This window comes from Pseudophryne corroboree, chromosome 4, assembly GCF_028390025.1.
Source record: "Pseudophryne corroboree isolate aPseCor3 chromosome 4, aPseCor3.hap2, whole genome shotgun sequence".
Classification (NCBI taxonomy): domain Eukaryota; kingdom Metazoa; phylum Chordata; class Amphibia; order Anura; family Myobatrachidae; genus Pseudophryne; species Pseudophryne corroboree.
This window is the reverse complement of record NC_086447.1, coordinates 234,679,325-234,694,543: the sequence shown is the minus strand read 5'-3', so window position 1 is coordinate 234,694,543 and position 15,219 is coordinate 234,679,325. Positions and strand designations below refer to the sequence as shown.

The 15,219-nt window shown below is 41.5% G+C and overlaps 1 protein-coding gene and 1 long non-coding RNA gene across 3 annotated transcripts in view; one reads left to right on the top strand and one right to left on the bottom strand.

Annotated features, from left to right (window-relative positions):
* Nucleotides 1-15,219, top strand: part of PLOD2 (procollagen-lysine,2-oxoglutarate 5-dioxygenase 2) — a 246,394-nt gene that overhangs the window by 46,317 nt on the left and 184,858 nt on the right. For both annotated transcript variants that reach the window (XM_063915969.1, XM_063915968.1), the window contains exons 2-3: nt 564-655; nt 8,358-8,494. In XM_063915969.1, coding sequence (XP_063772039.1) covers nt 564-655; nt 8,358-8,494 — 229 coding nt within the window. The remainder of the gene's footprint in view (nt 1-563; nt 656-8,357; nt 8,495-15,219) is intronic.
* Nucleotides 1-15,219, bottom strand: part of LOC134909270 (uncharacterized) — an 89,117-nt gene that overhangs the window by 6,178 nt on the left and 67,720 nt on the right. The window lies entirely within an intron of this gene.

Below are 15,219 nucleotides of genomic sequence, written 5' to 3'. Positions count from 1 at the left end.
TGAGGAGGTCATGTGACTGTCGTTCAGCAGACCGCCGGTCACATGAATACCACCCGTTAGAACCGTTGGTGTGGAGGGAAGGGGAGGGATTTGTCCATCTCGGATATATCATTTTAATGTGCTGTAGTGCCAGCAATAGCACAGAGTTAAACATAGAATATTTGTGATGTATATCAGTCCTTTTGGAGCCAAGTGGAGCTCAAAATCTAAGAATGAGATCTATCAAACCTTCAAAATAGTTTATGATGAGAATTTCCCCATAGTAACTAGTCAGCTTCTCTCTCATCTATGGGGTACATTCTTTAAAACGTTAGACTCTAATTGGTTCCCCACCTGTCCTCTTTAAACTGTTTATGCATCTACTCATTGATTCCTTAAAACGCAAGTACACAAACACTAGGGTACTGTACATTTTATTCAGCAGCCAATGAACCTATCAGTATATTTTTAGAATATATGTATAAATCGCATAAAGGATTTTCATTTATGATACAGCAGAGCTAACTTTTGATTTTTTTTTTAATGTTGAACAATCTTTTTTTCTTTTTTGTTTTCTTTTTTAGATAAATTGTTGGTTTTAACTGTTGCAACACGAGAAACAGATGGCTTTCACAGATTTATGCAGTCTGCAACGCACTTTAACTATACTGTGAAGGTATGTATTTTCCTCAAATATTATTCTGTCTGACAATTTCAGTTTTAAATGTAAAATAATTATACTGCAGTCTAGAGTTGTGGGGGTACAGTTTTACTCGGTTCTTAGCGACAAAATTAGTGCGAGTTCGGATTTATCAGTATTTTTCTTATTGGCTATCTAAAATACATGGCATCCGAGAGCCAATAAGATGCTGTTTTGAGATCCGGGTAAATCCAAACCTGTACATCTCTACTGCAATAATAGGATTACTCAGTTATACATTTACATGATTCATATACTTCTCAAAAGTTTTTCCAAAAATTATGGACCTTAAATATATGTTGTAGAAGTTATTGAGAGTTACTCGTATCAGCTGCACCAGCAGTGCTGAAAGCTGTATCAGTCACAAACCACCAAATATCTCAGTTTAATTGCTACTTTACTAATTCATTTGAGTGTGCTGATGTGGCAGTACTCTACAAATGGAATTATGTTTTACACTGTTGTATTATTTTGTGCCTGTGATAATAATATGCATGTTTACATACTATAATTATGCAGATGTTTTGGATTGAACAGACGTACTTTCAAGCTCTGTGTTCTAGAAGACTGGGTCAAAAATGTTATCCAAGAATAGACAGCTGGTCCTAGTCTGCCTTATGAAATATGATTCAAGGAAACATGCTAAAATGTCCCAAATGTCTTCAAACCATAAAATGTGTATATGTTAGGTCAATATGCATATAAAACATAAAGGAGGACTTAAAAGAATAAAACAAATGATAGTGAACTATGGATCGCAAATCTCCAGATCAAATAGATGCCATTAAAGGCTTATAAAATCTGACATTTAAAAATATTACATAACTAATAGGCAACTTGACACCCTCTTTTCGCTAGGTTTTGTTCTATAATAATTTTTTGCATTTTAATATACTGTACCACTTTCTACTAGAGATGTGTACCGGAAATTTTTCGGGTTTTGGATTCGGTTCCGCGGCCGTGTTTTGGATTCGGACGCGTTTTGGCAAAACCTCCCTGAAAATGTTTTGTCGGAATTGGGTGTTTTTTTTTTTTTTCTTTTAAACCCTCAAAAACAGCTTAAATCATAGAATTTGAGGGTCATTTTGATCCCATAGTATTATTAACCTCAATAACCATAATTTCCACTCATTTCCATTCTATTCTGAACACCTCACAATATTATTTTTAGTCCTAAAATTTGCACCGAGGTAGCTGGATGACTAAGCTAAGCGACCCAAGTGGGCGGCACAAACACCTGGCCCATCTAGGATTGGCACTGCAGTGTCCGACAGGATGGCACTTAAAAAAATTAGCCCCAAACATCACATGATGCAGAGATAAATTAAAAAAAAAAAATATAGGTGCAAGATGGAATTGTCCTTGGGCCCTCCCACCCACCCTTATGTTGTATAAACAGGACATGCACACTTTAACAAACCCATCATTTCAGCCACAGGGTCTGCCACACGACTGTGGCTGAAATGACTGGTTGGTTTGGGCCCCCATCAAAAAAGAAGCAATCAATCTCTCCTTGCACAAACTGAGGCAAGATGTCCACCTCCTCTTCATTGTCCGATTCATCACCCCTTTCACGGTGTACATCCCCCTCCTCACAGAGTATTAATTTGTCCCCACTGGAATCCACCATCTCAGGTCCCTGTGTACTTTCTGAAGGCAATTGCTGGTGAATGTCTCCACGGAGGAATTGATTATAATTAATTTTGATGAACATCATCATCTTCTCCACATTTTCTGGAAGTAACCTCATACGCCGATTGCTGACAAGGTGACCGGCTGCACTTAAACACTCTTTCGGAGTACACACTGGAGGGGGGGCAACTTAGGTAAAATAAAGCCAGTTTGTGCAAGGGCCTCCAAATTGCCTCTTTTTCCTGCCAGTATACGACATGTCCGTAATCTTTGGCAGGTCCTTCAGTCCGGACCAGATGTCAGCACTCGCTCCAGACTGCCCTGCATCACCGCCAGCGGGTGGGCTCGGAATTCTTAGCCTTTTCCTTGCAGCCCCAGTTGCGGGAGAATGTGAAGGAGGAGCTGTTGACTGGTCACGTTCCGCTTGACTTGACAAGTGTCTCACCAGCTGGTCTTTGAACATCTGCAGACTTGTGTCTGCCGGAAAGAGAGATACAACGTAGGCTTTAAACCTAGGATCGAGCACGGTGGCCAAAATGTAGTGCTCCGATTTCAACAGATTGACCACCCGTGAATCCTGGTTAAGCGAATGAAGGGCTCCATCCATAAGTCCCACATGCCTAGCGGAATCGCTCCATTTTAGCTCCTCCTTCAATGTTTCCAGCTGCTTCTGCAAAAGCCTGATGAGGGGAATGACCTGACTCAGGCTGGCAATGTCTGAACTGACTTCACGTGTGGCAAGTTCAAAGGGTTGCAGAACCTTGCACAACGTTAAAATCATTCTCCACTGTGCTTGAGTCAGGTGCATTCCCCCTCCTTTGCCTATATCGTAGGCAGATGTATAGGCTTGAATGGCCTTTTGCTGCTCCTCCATCCTCTGAAGCATATAGAGGGTTGAATTCCACCTCGTTACCACTTCTTGCTTCAGATGATGGCGGGGCAGGTTCTGGAGTGTTTGCTGGTGCTCCAGTCTTCGGCACGCGGTGGCTGAATGCCGAAAGTGGCCCTCAATTCTTCGGGCCACCGACAGCATCTCTTGCACGACCCTGTCGTTTTTTAAATAATTCTGCACTACCAAATTCAATGTATGTGCAAAACATGGGACGTGCTGGAATTTGCCCACATGTAATGCACGCACAATATTGGTGGCGTTGTCCGATGTCACAAATCCCCAAGAGAGTCCAATTGGGGTAAGCCATTCTGCGATGATGTTCCTCAGTTTCCGTAAGAGGTTGTCAGCTGTGTGCCTCTTCTGGAAAGCGGTGATACAAAGCATAGCCTGCCTAGGAACGAGTTGGCGTTTGCGAGATGCTGCTGCGGTTCTTGCTGCGGGAGGCAATACATCTACCCAGTGGGCTGTCACAGTCATATAGTCCTGAGTCTGTCCTGCTCCACTTGCCCACGTGTCCGTGGTTAAGTGGACATTGGGTACAACTGCATTTTTTAGGACACTAGGGACTCTTTTTCTGACGTCTGTGTACATTCTCGGTATCGCCTGCCTAGAGAAGTGGAACCTAGATGGTATTTGGTACCGGGGACACACTACCTCAAGAAATTCTGTAATTCCCTGTGAATTAACGGTGGATACCGGACACAAGTTTAACACCAACACCCAAAAAATCCTCAATCAAAAACGACGTTTTTAGGCGCTCCTAAACATTAATTAAACTCAAATTATCTCGTACACCTGTATTTTTAGTAGCAGATGCTCTCATAAGGTGTTCTGAACACCAAAAAACACAAAACAATACTGTCTATAAAGATAAACAATTCAGAGAGCGCATGGATGCAAAGAAAAAGAATAACAATTTAATATAAAATGAATCAATTAAAATGCAATATTGCTATATATTAGAAACATGTATCATAAAAACCGCACTAGTGGAGACCTCTGAACTAATAGTAGGAAATGTTTATAATTCCAGATAAATCCGATGAGGGAAGAAGTCCTCAATTGAAATAGTGAAGCAAAGTTCAATGTCCCACCAATCAGGTGATGATACTTAAATGACACAATAGAACCATAGCAGGTCCACTTAATTCCTCTTAAACGGAGATGGTGAAGTTCTTTAATTTAAACATGCAGAATAGAACTGATGCTTCCCACAGCCAGTGGTTAGGCTGCAAACCCCCCACCGCTATCCGACAAAGATGGTATCTCACCGGAGCAGATGTATTGCCCTGCCGCTTCCAGAACCCCATGGCAAATGCGGCTGTGTAGATGAGGCAGTCAGAAGCGGAGAGTCCCGATGGATAGGGAAAAAGGAGGGGGGAACCTTGAACCACGGCCAGGTGCTGAGTGCTCCGTGTTTAAAAACCAGCGCTGTGGCTGTTTGCTATAGTTGTCTGGGCTCCAACAAGTGCGGTTAAAATCCCTGAACCCTAACGCGTTTCTCTGACATAGGGCAAGTCGGTTTCATCAGAAGGTAGGTAACAAGCTCAAAAGTTGCACTATTTAAAGTGATTGGTAACCAATCAACATTCTCCACATCATACTTGTAATTAAAATAACAGGTGTATAGGTGCACAGCACTTTCAAATTACTCCAAAGACACAAAAAATATTTACCACTAAAACAGCTCAATTAAAGTCTCTGGCTATCCTATTAAATAGTCACTTGCAGGCCTATTAAATAGTCCTACTAAATAGTCACCTGCAAGACTATTGGCGTTCCTGTCTAAGGAGGAAATTGACACTGAGGGAGCTGGTGGTGTGGTTTGCAGGAGCTTGGGTACAAGAGGAAGGGATTTAGTTGTCAGTGGACTGCTTCCGCTGTCACCCAAAGTTTTTGAACTTGTCAGTGACTTCTGATGAATGCGCTCCAGGTGACATATAAGGAGGATGTTCCTAAGTGGTTAATGTCCTTATCCCTACTTATTACAGCTTGACAAAGGCAACACACGGCTTGACACCTGTTGTCCGCATTTCTGTTAAAATAATTCCACACTGAAGAGGTGATTTTTTTTTTTTTTTTGTAATTTGACCAGGCATGTCAATGGCCATATTCATCTCACGAACAACAGGTGTCTCCCCGGGTGCCTGACTTAAACAAACCTCCTCACCATCAGAATCCTCCTTGTCAATTTCCTCCTCGGCACCAGCAACACCCATATCCTCATCCTGGTGTACTTCAACAGTGACATCTTCAATTTGACTATCAGTAACTGGACTGTGGGTGCTCCTTCCAGCACTTGCAGGGGGCGTGCAAATGGTGGAAGGCGCCACCTCTTCCCGTCCAGTGTTGGGAAGGTCAGGCCTCGCAACCGACACAATTGGACTCTCCTTGGGGATTTGTGATTTAGAAGAACGCACAGTTCTTTGCTGTGCTTTTGCCAGCTTAAGTCTTTTCATTTTTCTAGCGGGAGGATGAGTGCTTCCATCCTCATGTGAAGCTGAACCACTAGCCATGAACATAGACCAGGGCCTCAGCCGTTCCTTGCCACTCCATGTCGTAAATGGCATATTGGTAAGTTTACGCTTCTCCTCAGACGCTTTTAATTTAGATTTTTGGGTCATTTTACTGAACTTTTGCTTTTTGGATTTTACATGCTCTCTACTATGACATTGGGCATCGGCCTTGGCAGGCGACGTTGATGGCATTTCATCGTCTCGGCCATGACTAGTAGCAGCAACTTCAGCACGAGGTGGAAGTGGATCTTGATCTTTCCCTATTTTACCCTCCATATTTTTGTTCTCCATTTTTTTATGTGTGGAATTATATGCCAGTAATCTATCAATAGCAATGGCCTACTGTACTGCACTATATATGTATACTGCTGGTCACCAAAATGCTGCACTGTCCTACTATATACTGCTCACAGTAATGCAGCACAGAGATAGTATACTTGACACAGAGCTGCAAGATACAGCAATGGCCTACTGTACTGTACTATATGTATACTGCTGGTCACCAAAATGCTGCACTGTCCTACTATATACTGCTCACAATAATGCAGCACAGAGATAGTATACTTGACACAGAGCTGCAAGATACAGCAATGGCCTACTGTACTGTATTACTATAATTATATACTGGTGGTCCCCAGTCCCCACAATGCAGCACACTGAGCACAGATATGGAGCGTTTTCAGGCAGAGAACGTAGATATTTTCAGCACACTGAGGACAGATATTTGCAGCACACGGAGCACAGATATTTGCAGCACACCGAGCACAGATACGGAGCTTTTCAGGGAGAGAACGCAGCCACGTTCTCTTTGTTCAATCTCCAATGCACGAGTGAAAATGGCGGCGACGCGCGGCTCTTTATATAGAATACGAATCTCACGAGAATCTGACTGCGGGACGATGACGTTCGGGTTAACCGAGCAAGGCGGAAAGATCCGAGGCTGCCTCGGAACCGTGTAAAATAGGTGAAGTTCGGGGGGGTTCGGATTTCGGGGAACCGAACCCGCTCATCTCTACTTTCTACAGAGCGGTTGTACCACATTAATCCTCTTAATAGTCCACAATAGGCATTATGCTAGTTTTGCATTCATGTAGTTCAAGTTCTACTGACAAAGAAAGAGTACAGACCTATTCAGCTACATGTTCAACACGTGTCCTTAAAGCCTATTAAACATGCTTTAATGATGATTGTGGAAAAAAATGATGTAAGTAAATGGATGTGCACGTAGATGCACTCTGAAAGGGTTTCATAAATTTTAACTTCCCTCCCTGATATTAGATAATAGAGTTCTAAGAGTATTTTTAGTAATTACTTGGTATAGTAATTAGCTTTGGAAACACAATTTGATCACTCTTTTTTAAGTCTCGATAAAGACTAGGTTTTTATACAATGCAAATGTTTGTACAATGTTTACGCTTTCTTTCAGCGCCCGTGTGTACGACGTTAGCTTAAAAAAAAAAAAAAAAAAAAATAGCATTTAAAAAATATATAAGTTAACATAACAATTGTTTGTAACTGTTTTAGATAAAGAAACAAGGGCATAATTATGGACTGTCAAAAGATGGAGGTACAGGGTCTCCACAAATATATTTAATTAATACAAAAACATAGATATACTATAAACCAGTGGTTCCCAAACTCAGTCCTCAAGGACCCCCAACAGTTCATGTTTTCCAGGTTTTCTAACAGAATCGCAAGTGAAAAAATTAGCTCCACCTGTGGATCTTTTAAAATGTGAATAGTGAATACACCTGTGCACCTGCTAGGTGACCTAGAACAGTGGTTCCTAACCGCGGTCCTCAAGTACCCCAAACAGTTCATATTTTCCAGCTCTCCTCACAAGATTGCATGTGAAATAATTAGCTATACCTCTGGGTGTTTTAAAATGTGTCAGTGAGTAATGAATACACCTGTTCAACTTCTAGGTGACCTGGAAAACATGAACTGTTGGGGGTACTTGAGGACTGAGGTTGGGAACCACTGACCTAGAAAACATGAACTGCTGGGGGTCCTTGGGAACCACTGATATAAATGATAAATGCTGGGATTGAATGGTATGAATGGTATTTTTTAAATTTTTATAAAATTATGCTTGTTTGTGAGTTCGCCTTGGCACCATGAAAATCACCCCTGACCAATGTGAAAGCAGTTCATAACTAAAATATCTTGACTGTAGTCTGTCCAGTTCTCTCTTGTGTTCTATTTATTGAACAATGAAACTGGGAGACCTAGCAAGGATATGATTTGTTCTGCTTTAATTTAATTTCATTAAATTTGTGTACTATTTTTTTTTCAATAAAGATGTGTATACAGTATGTAACCTGTCTTTCATAGCGATCAGTGATTACTAGGTTTTGAAGATGGTTCTGTTTCCTGTCCATTCTGTAAAGTCAGCTGACCCCATGCCTTTACAATGAGATATCATTTTTGTTTAATAAAAAATATTTTATTGGAAACACATTCACTGTATTTTTATGATCTTTGTCCTTATTTAACACTACATTTTAAGCATTCTACATCCAAAATATGGTTTTAATTGTGCCTTGGCCTGGAACTTTGCAAAAATCCCCTATATTTGTATTTATCAAATGTCCTTACCGAATTATACATATGTTATTAATGATAATATTTCTTCTAGGTTCTGGGCAAAGGACTAGACTGGAAAGGTGGAGATGTGGCTTATTCGATAGGCGGCGGTCAGAAAGTGCGACTATTAAAAGAGGCTTTGGAAGGATTTACAGAGTATGAAGATCTAGTTGTTCTTTTCACAGACAGGTAATTTAATAGTTATTGTTTTATATCTGTTTTTTACATATAGGAAGAGTGCATTTTCCTAAACCACGTTCTTCCCTATTCTAAAAAGTCTACCGCTATAAGATATTTCCACCTAGAAGAGCCCATTTGAGTCACCCAGCAGGCATCACTGTGGGTGGTTTGCGGGGGGGGGGGGGGGGGGGTGTAACTTGCCAGACATGTGCCATGAAATCCCTTTTACTGCTGGGAAGCTGGAACATGTTTTCCAGGAAATATTGAGGGATTCTGAGTTACATGTGAGCCAAGCCGTGTGGCTGGTCAGTTGGGTTCGCTACAGCAGGCAGGGTGAAAAAAACATTGCCAGCTTGGAAAAGAAATGACCGTACGAGAAAGGGGGAGGAATAAAAGGTGCAAATAACATTGGTAGATTGAGATTTACTGGCAGTTTTTACTTTTATATATTCCTTTCTTTTCAAACAGTCGCATATTTGATACAAGGTTAATGTACTGTAATTTGTAATATGCCTCCCCTGAACAAAAAGTTGAGCCTTCCCCAGTCCCTAACTGTGTGGGTTTCGGGGATGGTGTGTGGGAATTAAAAAATACTTTGTGGATTTAAATGTCCTTATGCTAATGCATGCATGTCCAGCATAGACTTGGTAACTCTAGACTTGACATCCACAGCACATTCACAATAATGAAATAAGAAACAAGGTCACCTATACCTGTACCAGTACCTTGGTCAGTCCATAATATTTGTATGTAAAAAAAAATAAGGTAAAACTATTACAAACCAAATAGTTATAGAACATTTTGGGTCGGATGTAATGCAGTGAGAGACAGCAGGAGCTCTGAGATTACAGGTTGGATTTGATTGCCGCTTTAAAAAAACGTTATGAGTTCGGCCGGAATCTCTGAGCTGCGGCCGTCCTGCACTGCATTACATCCGGCCCATTGTATTCAAGCTTGTCCTGCTAACTTGACTTTATTATACTACGGGGAAAAATTAGCAAACCTTATTACTCATGATTTGTGAATTATATAGCCCTTTCACACCACACAAATAACCCGGCATAGAGACATGGGTCAGCGTGCGGTGTGAAATCCCAGGTCGTCTGACCCGGCAATTCAACCCTGGAATAAAGCCGTGTTATTCCCGGGTTGAATACCGGGTCAATGGCAGCGTAAACGGGCTTGCGGGTCGACAGGACCTGGGACCCATTCACTACAACAGGGAGAGGCGGCGCGGAGATGATCTCATCTCCCAGGTCCACCTCTGCCCCCGCCCCCTGTTGCTATGGCAACCCGCCCGGCATATTGCCTAGTCGGGGAAGCCAGCAGCAGCGTCCATTGCCGGATCCCACCCGGGAATGGACATCCCAGCTGATAATAAGGGGATGATTGCGACTTCCAAGCGAACACCACTGGTAATATCAATTTAAGGCCTGCTGACCTGGACCATTTTTATCTGAATTTTTTTTGTGACTTTCCATAATTATAAGGGTAATTTTCCTTGCCGGAACAAATTTATTACTGGGCAACAAGTGGCTGACCTCTTTTGGCACAATACTTATTTCATATGTGATCTAACTGTTTTTGACAATAGTATTACTCTTTAATCTGTGATAAAAAAAAATATTTGTTAATTAAATACTTGTGTATTAACCTATACAGCCAGCGCTGGTATATCCCCCTTTTTTCACATACTCTTTAATAATTTGGGGTTTAGACCACCCCTTTACCAGCCTCTGCTGACAGCGCACTTGTACACTTTTTTCTCTTTGTTTTTTTAAAGCATGCCTTGTAAATGATTTCCGCTTTAATAAAAATGTCCAAGTTTGGCAGGCACACCACACCTCTGGCCAACTCGGAAGCTTTACATCCGGCCCTAGGTTTTTCTTAACGCCATGAAGGTCATTTATTAAGCAACCGGTTTACAAAACTGTTGGGATATTCTGCGATTTCCTGACAGTTTTGCTTTCCAGTGATTTGCTGAAGTTCCAATTGTTCCTCCTCAAAAGTATACCCAACAACAGTTTTCTAGGCTGCGGTTTGGAAAACAGATACAAAATATGCTTTAAAATCCCCACCAAAAAGATGGCTTCCGGGGCTCTTGTTTTGTGACAAGGCTGCATTGATACCTTCAACTATACCTTGTAGGCTAAACTGCCACTTTTTACGGCGGGATTGGCGTTTTAAAAATCTGAGGACGATCAGTGTTGGGTTCTTTTTAGAATGTCAAAACAACGTTTAGTAAATGGTGTGATTTGGCTATGAACCTACTGTATATCGGTTTCACTGTTTAGTGAATATAGCTCCAAGTTATCAACAGCATGTCACACTACAGTCAAGGGTGTGTGATTAACTTTTTTTTATATAAAAACTTATATATAAAAAACATTGCTATTGCGAATTTTTTATTAATTCTTATTTATATTCCTTGATGCCCCCCCACACTTTATCATTATTCAGTTTTGCGTGTATGATGTACCATGTATTTGAATAGTACTGTGACAGTCATGGAATGGTAAACGATTAACAGCGGGGACGTGCCCATTTCTCCAAACTCCTTTTGGCTCCTCAATTAGCTGCTGAGGTTAAAGCTGCTGTGTGTAGATCAGCAGAGAGTTCCCTTCGCCAACAGCCAAGGACATGCTGGATACTTGTAACTGGCTGAAGGAATTCTTGTGTTACCAAGGATCTTAACACCTTTTAGAGCATAGAAGCTGCATAGCGGAGCAACTTAGTGGTAGCAGTACCCACTGCTCTTACAGCACTTATATAATTTCCAGGGCAGATGTTTCCCTGGTACCTGCCCAATCGACACCTACAGTATTCTAATCTGTCACTTTGCTTGAAACCATTACTGAGTTTTAGGTGTGGAGATAATAAAAAATAATCTCAATTTGCTCTTATCCTCTTACCTGTTAATGTTTTTTCTCTATTTCCACCTTCCCCCGAAAGATAATATTTCTATAGAAATGTACGGATGGTGTAATGGTTAGCATTACTGCCTCACAGCACTGAGGTTATGGGTTCAATTCCCACCATGGCCCTAACTGTGTGGAGTTTGTATATTCTCCCCATACTTGCGTGGGTTTCCTCCGGGTACTCTGGTTTCCTCCCACAATCCAAAAATATACTGGTAGGTTAATTGGCTCCCAACAAAATTAACCCTAGCATGAATGTGTGTGCGTCTACTTGTGATAGGGAATATAGATTGTAAGCTCCACTGGTGCAGGGACTGATGTGAATGGCTAAATATTCTCTGTAAAGCGCTGCGGAATATGTGTGCGCTATATAAATAACTGGAAATAATAATAAAAAATAATAATATAGAATATATATCTAATAATCACAGGTAAAACATACCACCAGTAGTAGAAGGAATTCTGTTTCATATTAATGCTGTTCTCTTCTAGTTTCTATAGCTCCCAACATCAGTGATCCTGATGATTATCCAAGTAACCTTATTACTTCTATTTGATGGAAACAGATGTAAAGGTGACTTGCAACGGCAGTCAAATTATTATACTTCTTTTATCCATTGGCATATATACAGTGGAAGCTTGAGTGTACACGGCAAAAGTGTGGAACCTGTTACTTACCGGTACTGTATCTGAATAGAGGATTTTAGTATATTTATCAAAACACAAACAGAAAAGCTGTAATGTACATTATAACTATACAAAACATAATAAACATAGACCAGATTTGATGTGGCATGTCTCTGATTTCTGAACACAGAGCATATTACATAATGTTTATTTATTACAAACACATGGCAGTATGCCCAATGAATCCCTGCGGAGGTTTCCATCCAGACAATGCTCTTTTCTTCCCGTTTTGGATTAGTAAATCTGTAAACTAAGTAAAGATTACCTCTCTTTCTAAATTGCATTATGGTTCTATTTGTTATAGGAAGACAAATTCTAGATCTGGCAAATGCACCGATCTGGGCTTCTCCCTATTTAACAAGCTCTGCTACAGGCGATACCATTTTTTCCATTTTTCAGTTATATTAAAGAAATACTTTAAATTATTAAATTTTATTTTTACATTATTAATTATTATTATTATTATGTTATTTATTATTTGAAAGTGCTACTGGATGCCAGGGTCTGAGCTTCCAGTGTAGTGCACAAGTGCCCAGGGATAGCTGGTTAGGCTTGTGCAAAAGGGCCCTGTACTTGGCATCAAAACATTAAGGGGCATATTTACTAGTGTGGGTTTATAGAAGTGGAGATGTTGCCCATAGCAACCAATCAGAATCTACTTGCTTATCTACCACCTTCTAGGAGATAATAGAATCTGGTTGCTATGGGCAATATCATCACTTCTAAAAACCTGCACCTTAGTAAATATACCCCTAAATATCTATTACTGCCAGTCAGTATCACCAGGGGTAGCACAACAGAAGATTTACCTTTTATTTAGCTGCATAATGATAAATGGTCCCTAAAACTGAAAAATCTGGCAAAAAAAAATGCTTTCATCTGGAAAATCCAGCAACATATAACTATATAAATATGTATTTAACCTTAATTAAGTACAGCACTATTACATTCTCCTTGAGCAGCCTTTATTTTATTGCAGGTTCAATTTATATATTCATGGATAGAGTGGTATATTATGTCAACATTCACCATTCCAACATTCATAACATTAACATGGTCTCAATACCAATATGATAATATTTGCATGTTCATCGCATCAGCATTCACCATGTCAGCATTGATGAAATGTCAACATGATCAGACTGTCAACCAGTGGCGGATCCAGCAGGGGGCGATAAGGGCGATCGCCCCCTCTACGTTAACTGCTTAATGCGACATCAGCAGCCGCTCTCCATGCCTGCTCCCTATTCACCTAGTGCCGGATCTGGTGAGCTGGAGCAGGGTAGTGTGTCCATAGCCTGTCCCTCTCCTGCGTTGCTTGCTTCCCCGCACGGTGACAGATGGAAGATCCGCTCCCCCTGCCAGGACCACAAGCAGTCCAAGGAGTTGCTGGAGCCCGGGGAGGAGGCGGTGGGCGATACCTTCACCGGCCGGGGAAGCAATAAGAAGAGCTGCACTGGCTTCAACAAACCGCCAGCTGATCTGACCTCGCTCCCAGCCGGCCCTGACCAGCGGCAGTGACCCCATGCACCGTCAAGGGAGGGCGGCATCCACCTGCTGTCCTCCCTCATATGGAGCCACAGCATCAGCCAGAAGTGCCCCGCACCTCATCTGTTTGTCATGTGACCAAGAGGATGAGGTTCTGCAGCAGCTTCACCTCCCTACTGTCTGAGAGGTGTCAGCTGCCTGTAGATGGCCATAATAATATGTCAATAATGTGTTTTGGGGCAAAGTGTGGCATATAATGTGTTTTGGGGCAAAGTGTGGCATATAATGTGTTTTGGGTCATATAATGTGTTTTGGGGCAAAGTGTGGCATATAATGTGTTTGGGGCACAGTGTGGCATGTAATGTGTTTTGGGTCATATAATGTGTTTGGGGGCAAAGTGTGGCATATAATGTGTTTGGGGGCAAAGTGTGGCATATAATGTGTTTAGGGGGCACTGTGTGGCATATAATGTGTTTAGGGGGCACTGTGTGGCATATGTGTTTAGGGGGCACTGTGTGGCATATAATGTGTTTAGGGGGCACTGTGTGGCATATACTGACCGGAAATGGGAGGGGCAGGACTGTAACTGAGAGGATCAATGAGTAGAGAGGGGAGGAGTCGGTATTAATTCTTAAACCCCCCCCCCCCCCCCCTAGAAGTAAAGTCTAGATCCGCCACTGTTGTCAACAATGAGCTGCAGTGATAAGTCTATCCCTAATGCTGGCCCTAACCCCTAAAGCTAAGCCTAACATTTACCATATGTTTACAATGTCAACATTGCATATGTTAACATTCTATCCATTTTAACATTTTCCAAGTGTCGAAATGTATTATGTAGTCATTTAACCACGTCGACTTGTGAATGTTGACTTAATGACTGCAATGCATTCATTTAGCATGGAATAAAATATATATTTGCACAATTAGTTAAAAGTCATTCAGTTGCAAATCCACCTTTGTCATGTTACATGTTTGGATTATACAGTATAAATTAGCTCCATGGGAGGTGAGGGCACATTTGTAGAGGCATTTCGTGTGTACTAGTGCACAGCAGAAGATTTGTCTTCACAACACGTCTGTAATGCAAGTTGTCTGACACTGGGCCTGATTCAGACATAAGCACAGGGCTATGTCTGCACGCAGATTCACGATTATTGAGAGTCTGTGGCTGCGCAAGGTCTGTTCTGCACATGTCTGTGAAGGGCTATGGGGTGCAAGCACTACTATGACAGTACTGCTGTGACTGTCAGACTGAAGGGTTGTAAGCTGCAGCAATGCTGTGGCACTACTGTTGTGGGTGTATCAGAATAAAGGGCTGTGGGTTGCAGCACTGTGTTGTTCAGTGCAGTCATCGTGTTAAAACAGTAAAACAAAACTCAAAAAATAACCTTCACTAGGTGCCAGTGAGCCACAACTACTATAAGCGCTGAATCACAGCAGTGTGCAAAAATAAAAAACAAAATGTGTGGTGTTCGGGCATTGTGCTGTAAAAAATAAAAATAACGTTCATTGTAAAACATAAAAATATAGAGATAGATCAGTCGAAAAGCAGAAGCAGCAAGTCAGTACTAGTGCTGCGGCTGCTGCCAGTCATGATAGTACTACAGTTACTAAAGGTGGTCCAGGGGACACAAAGTTTTG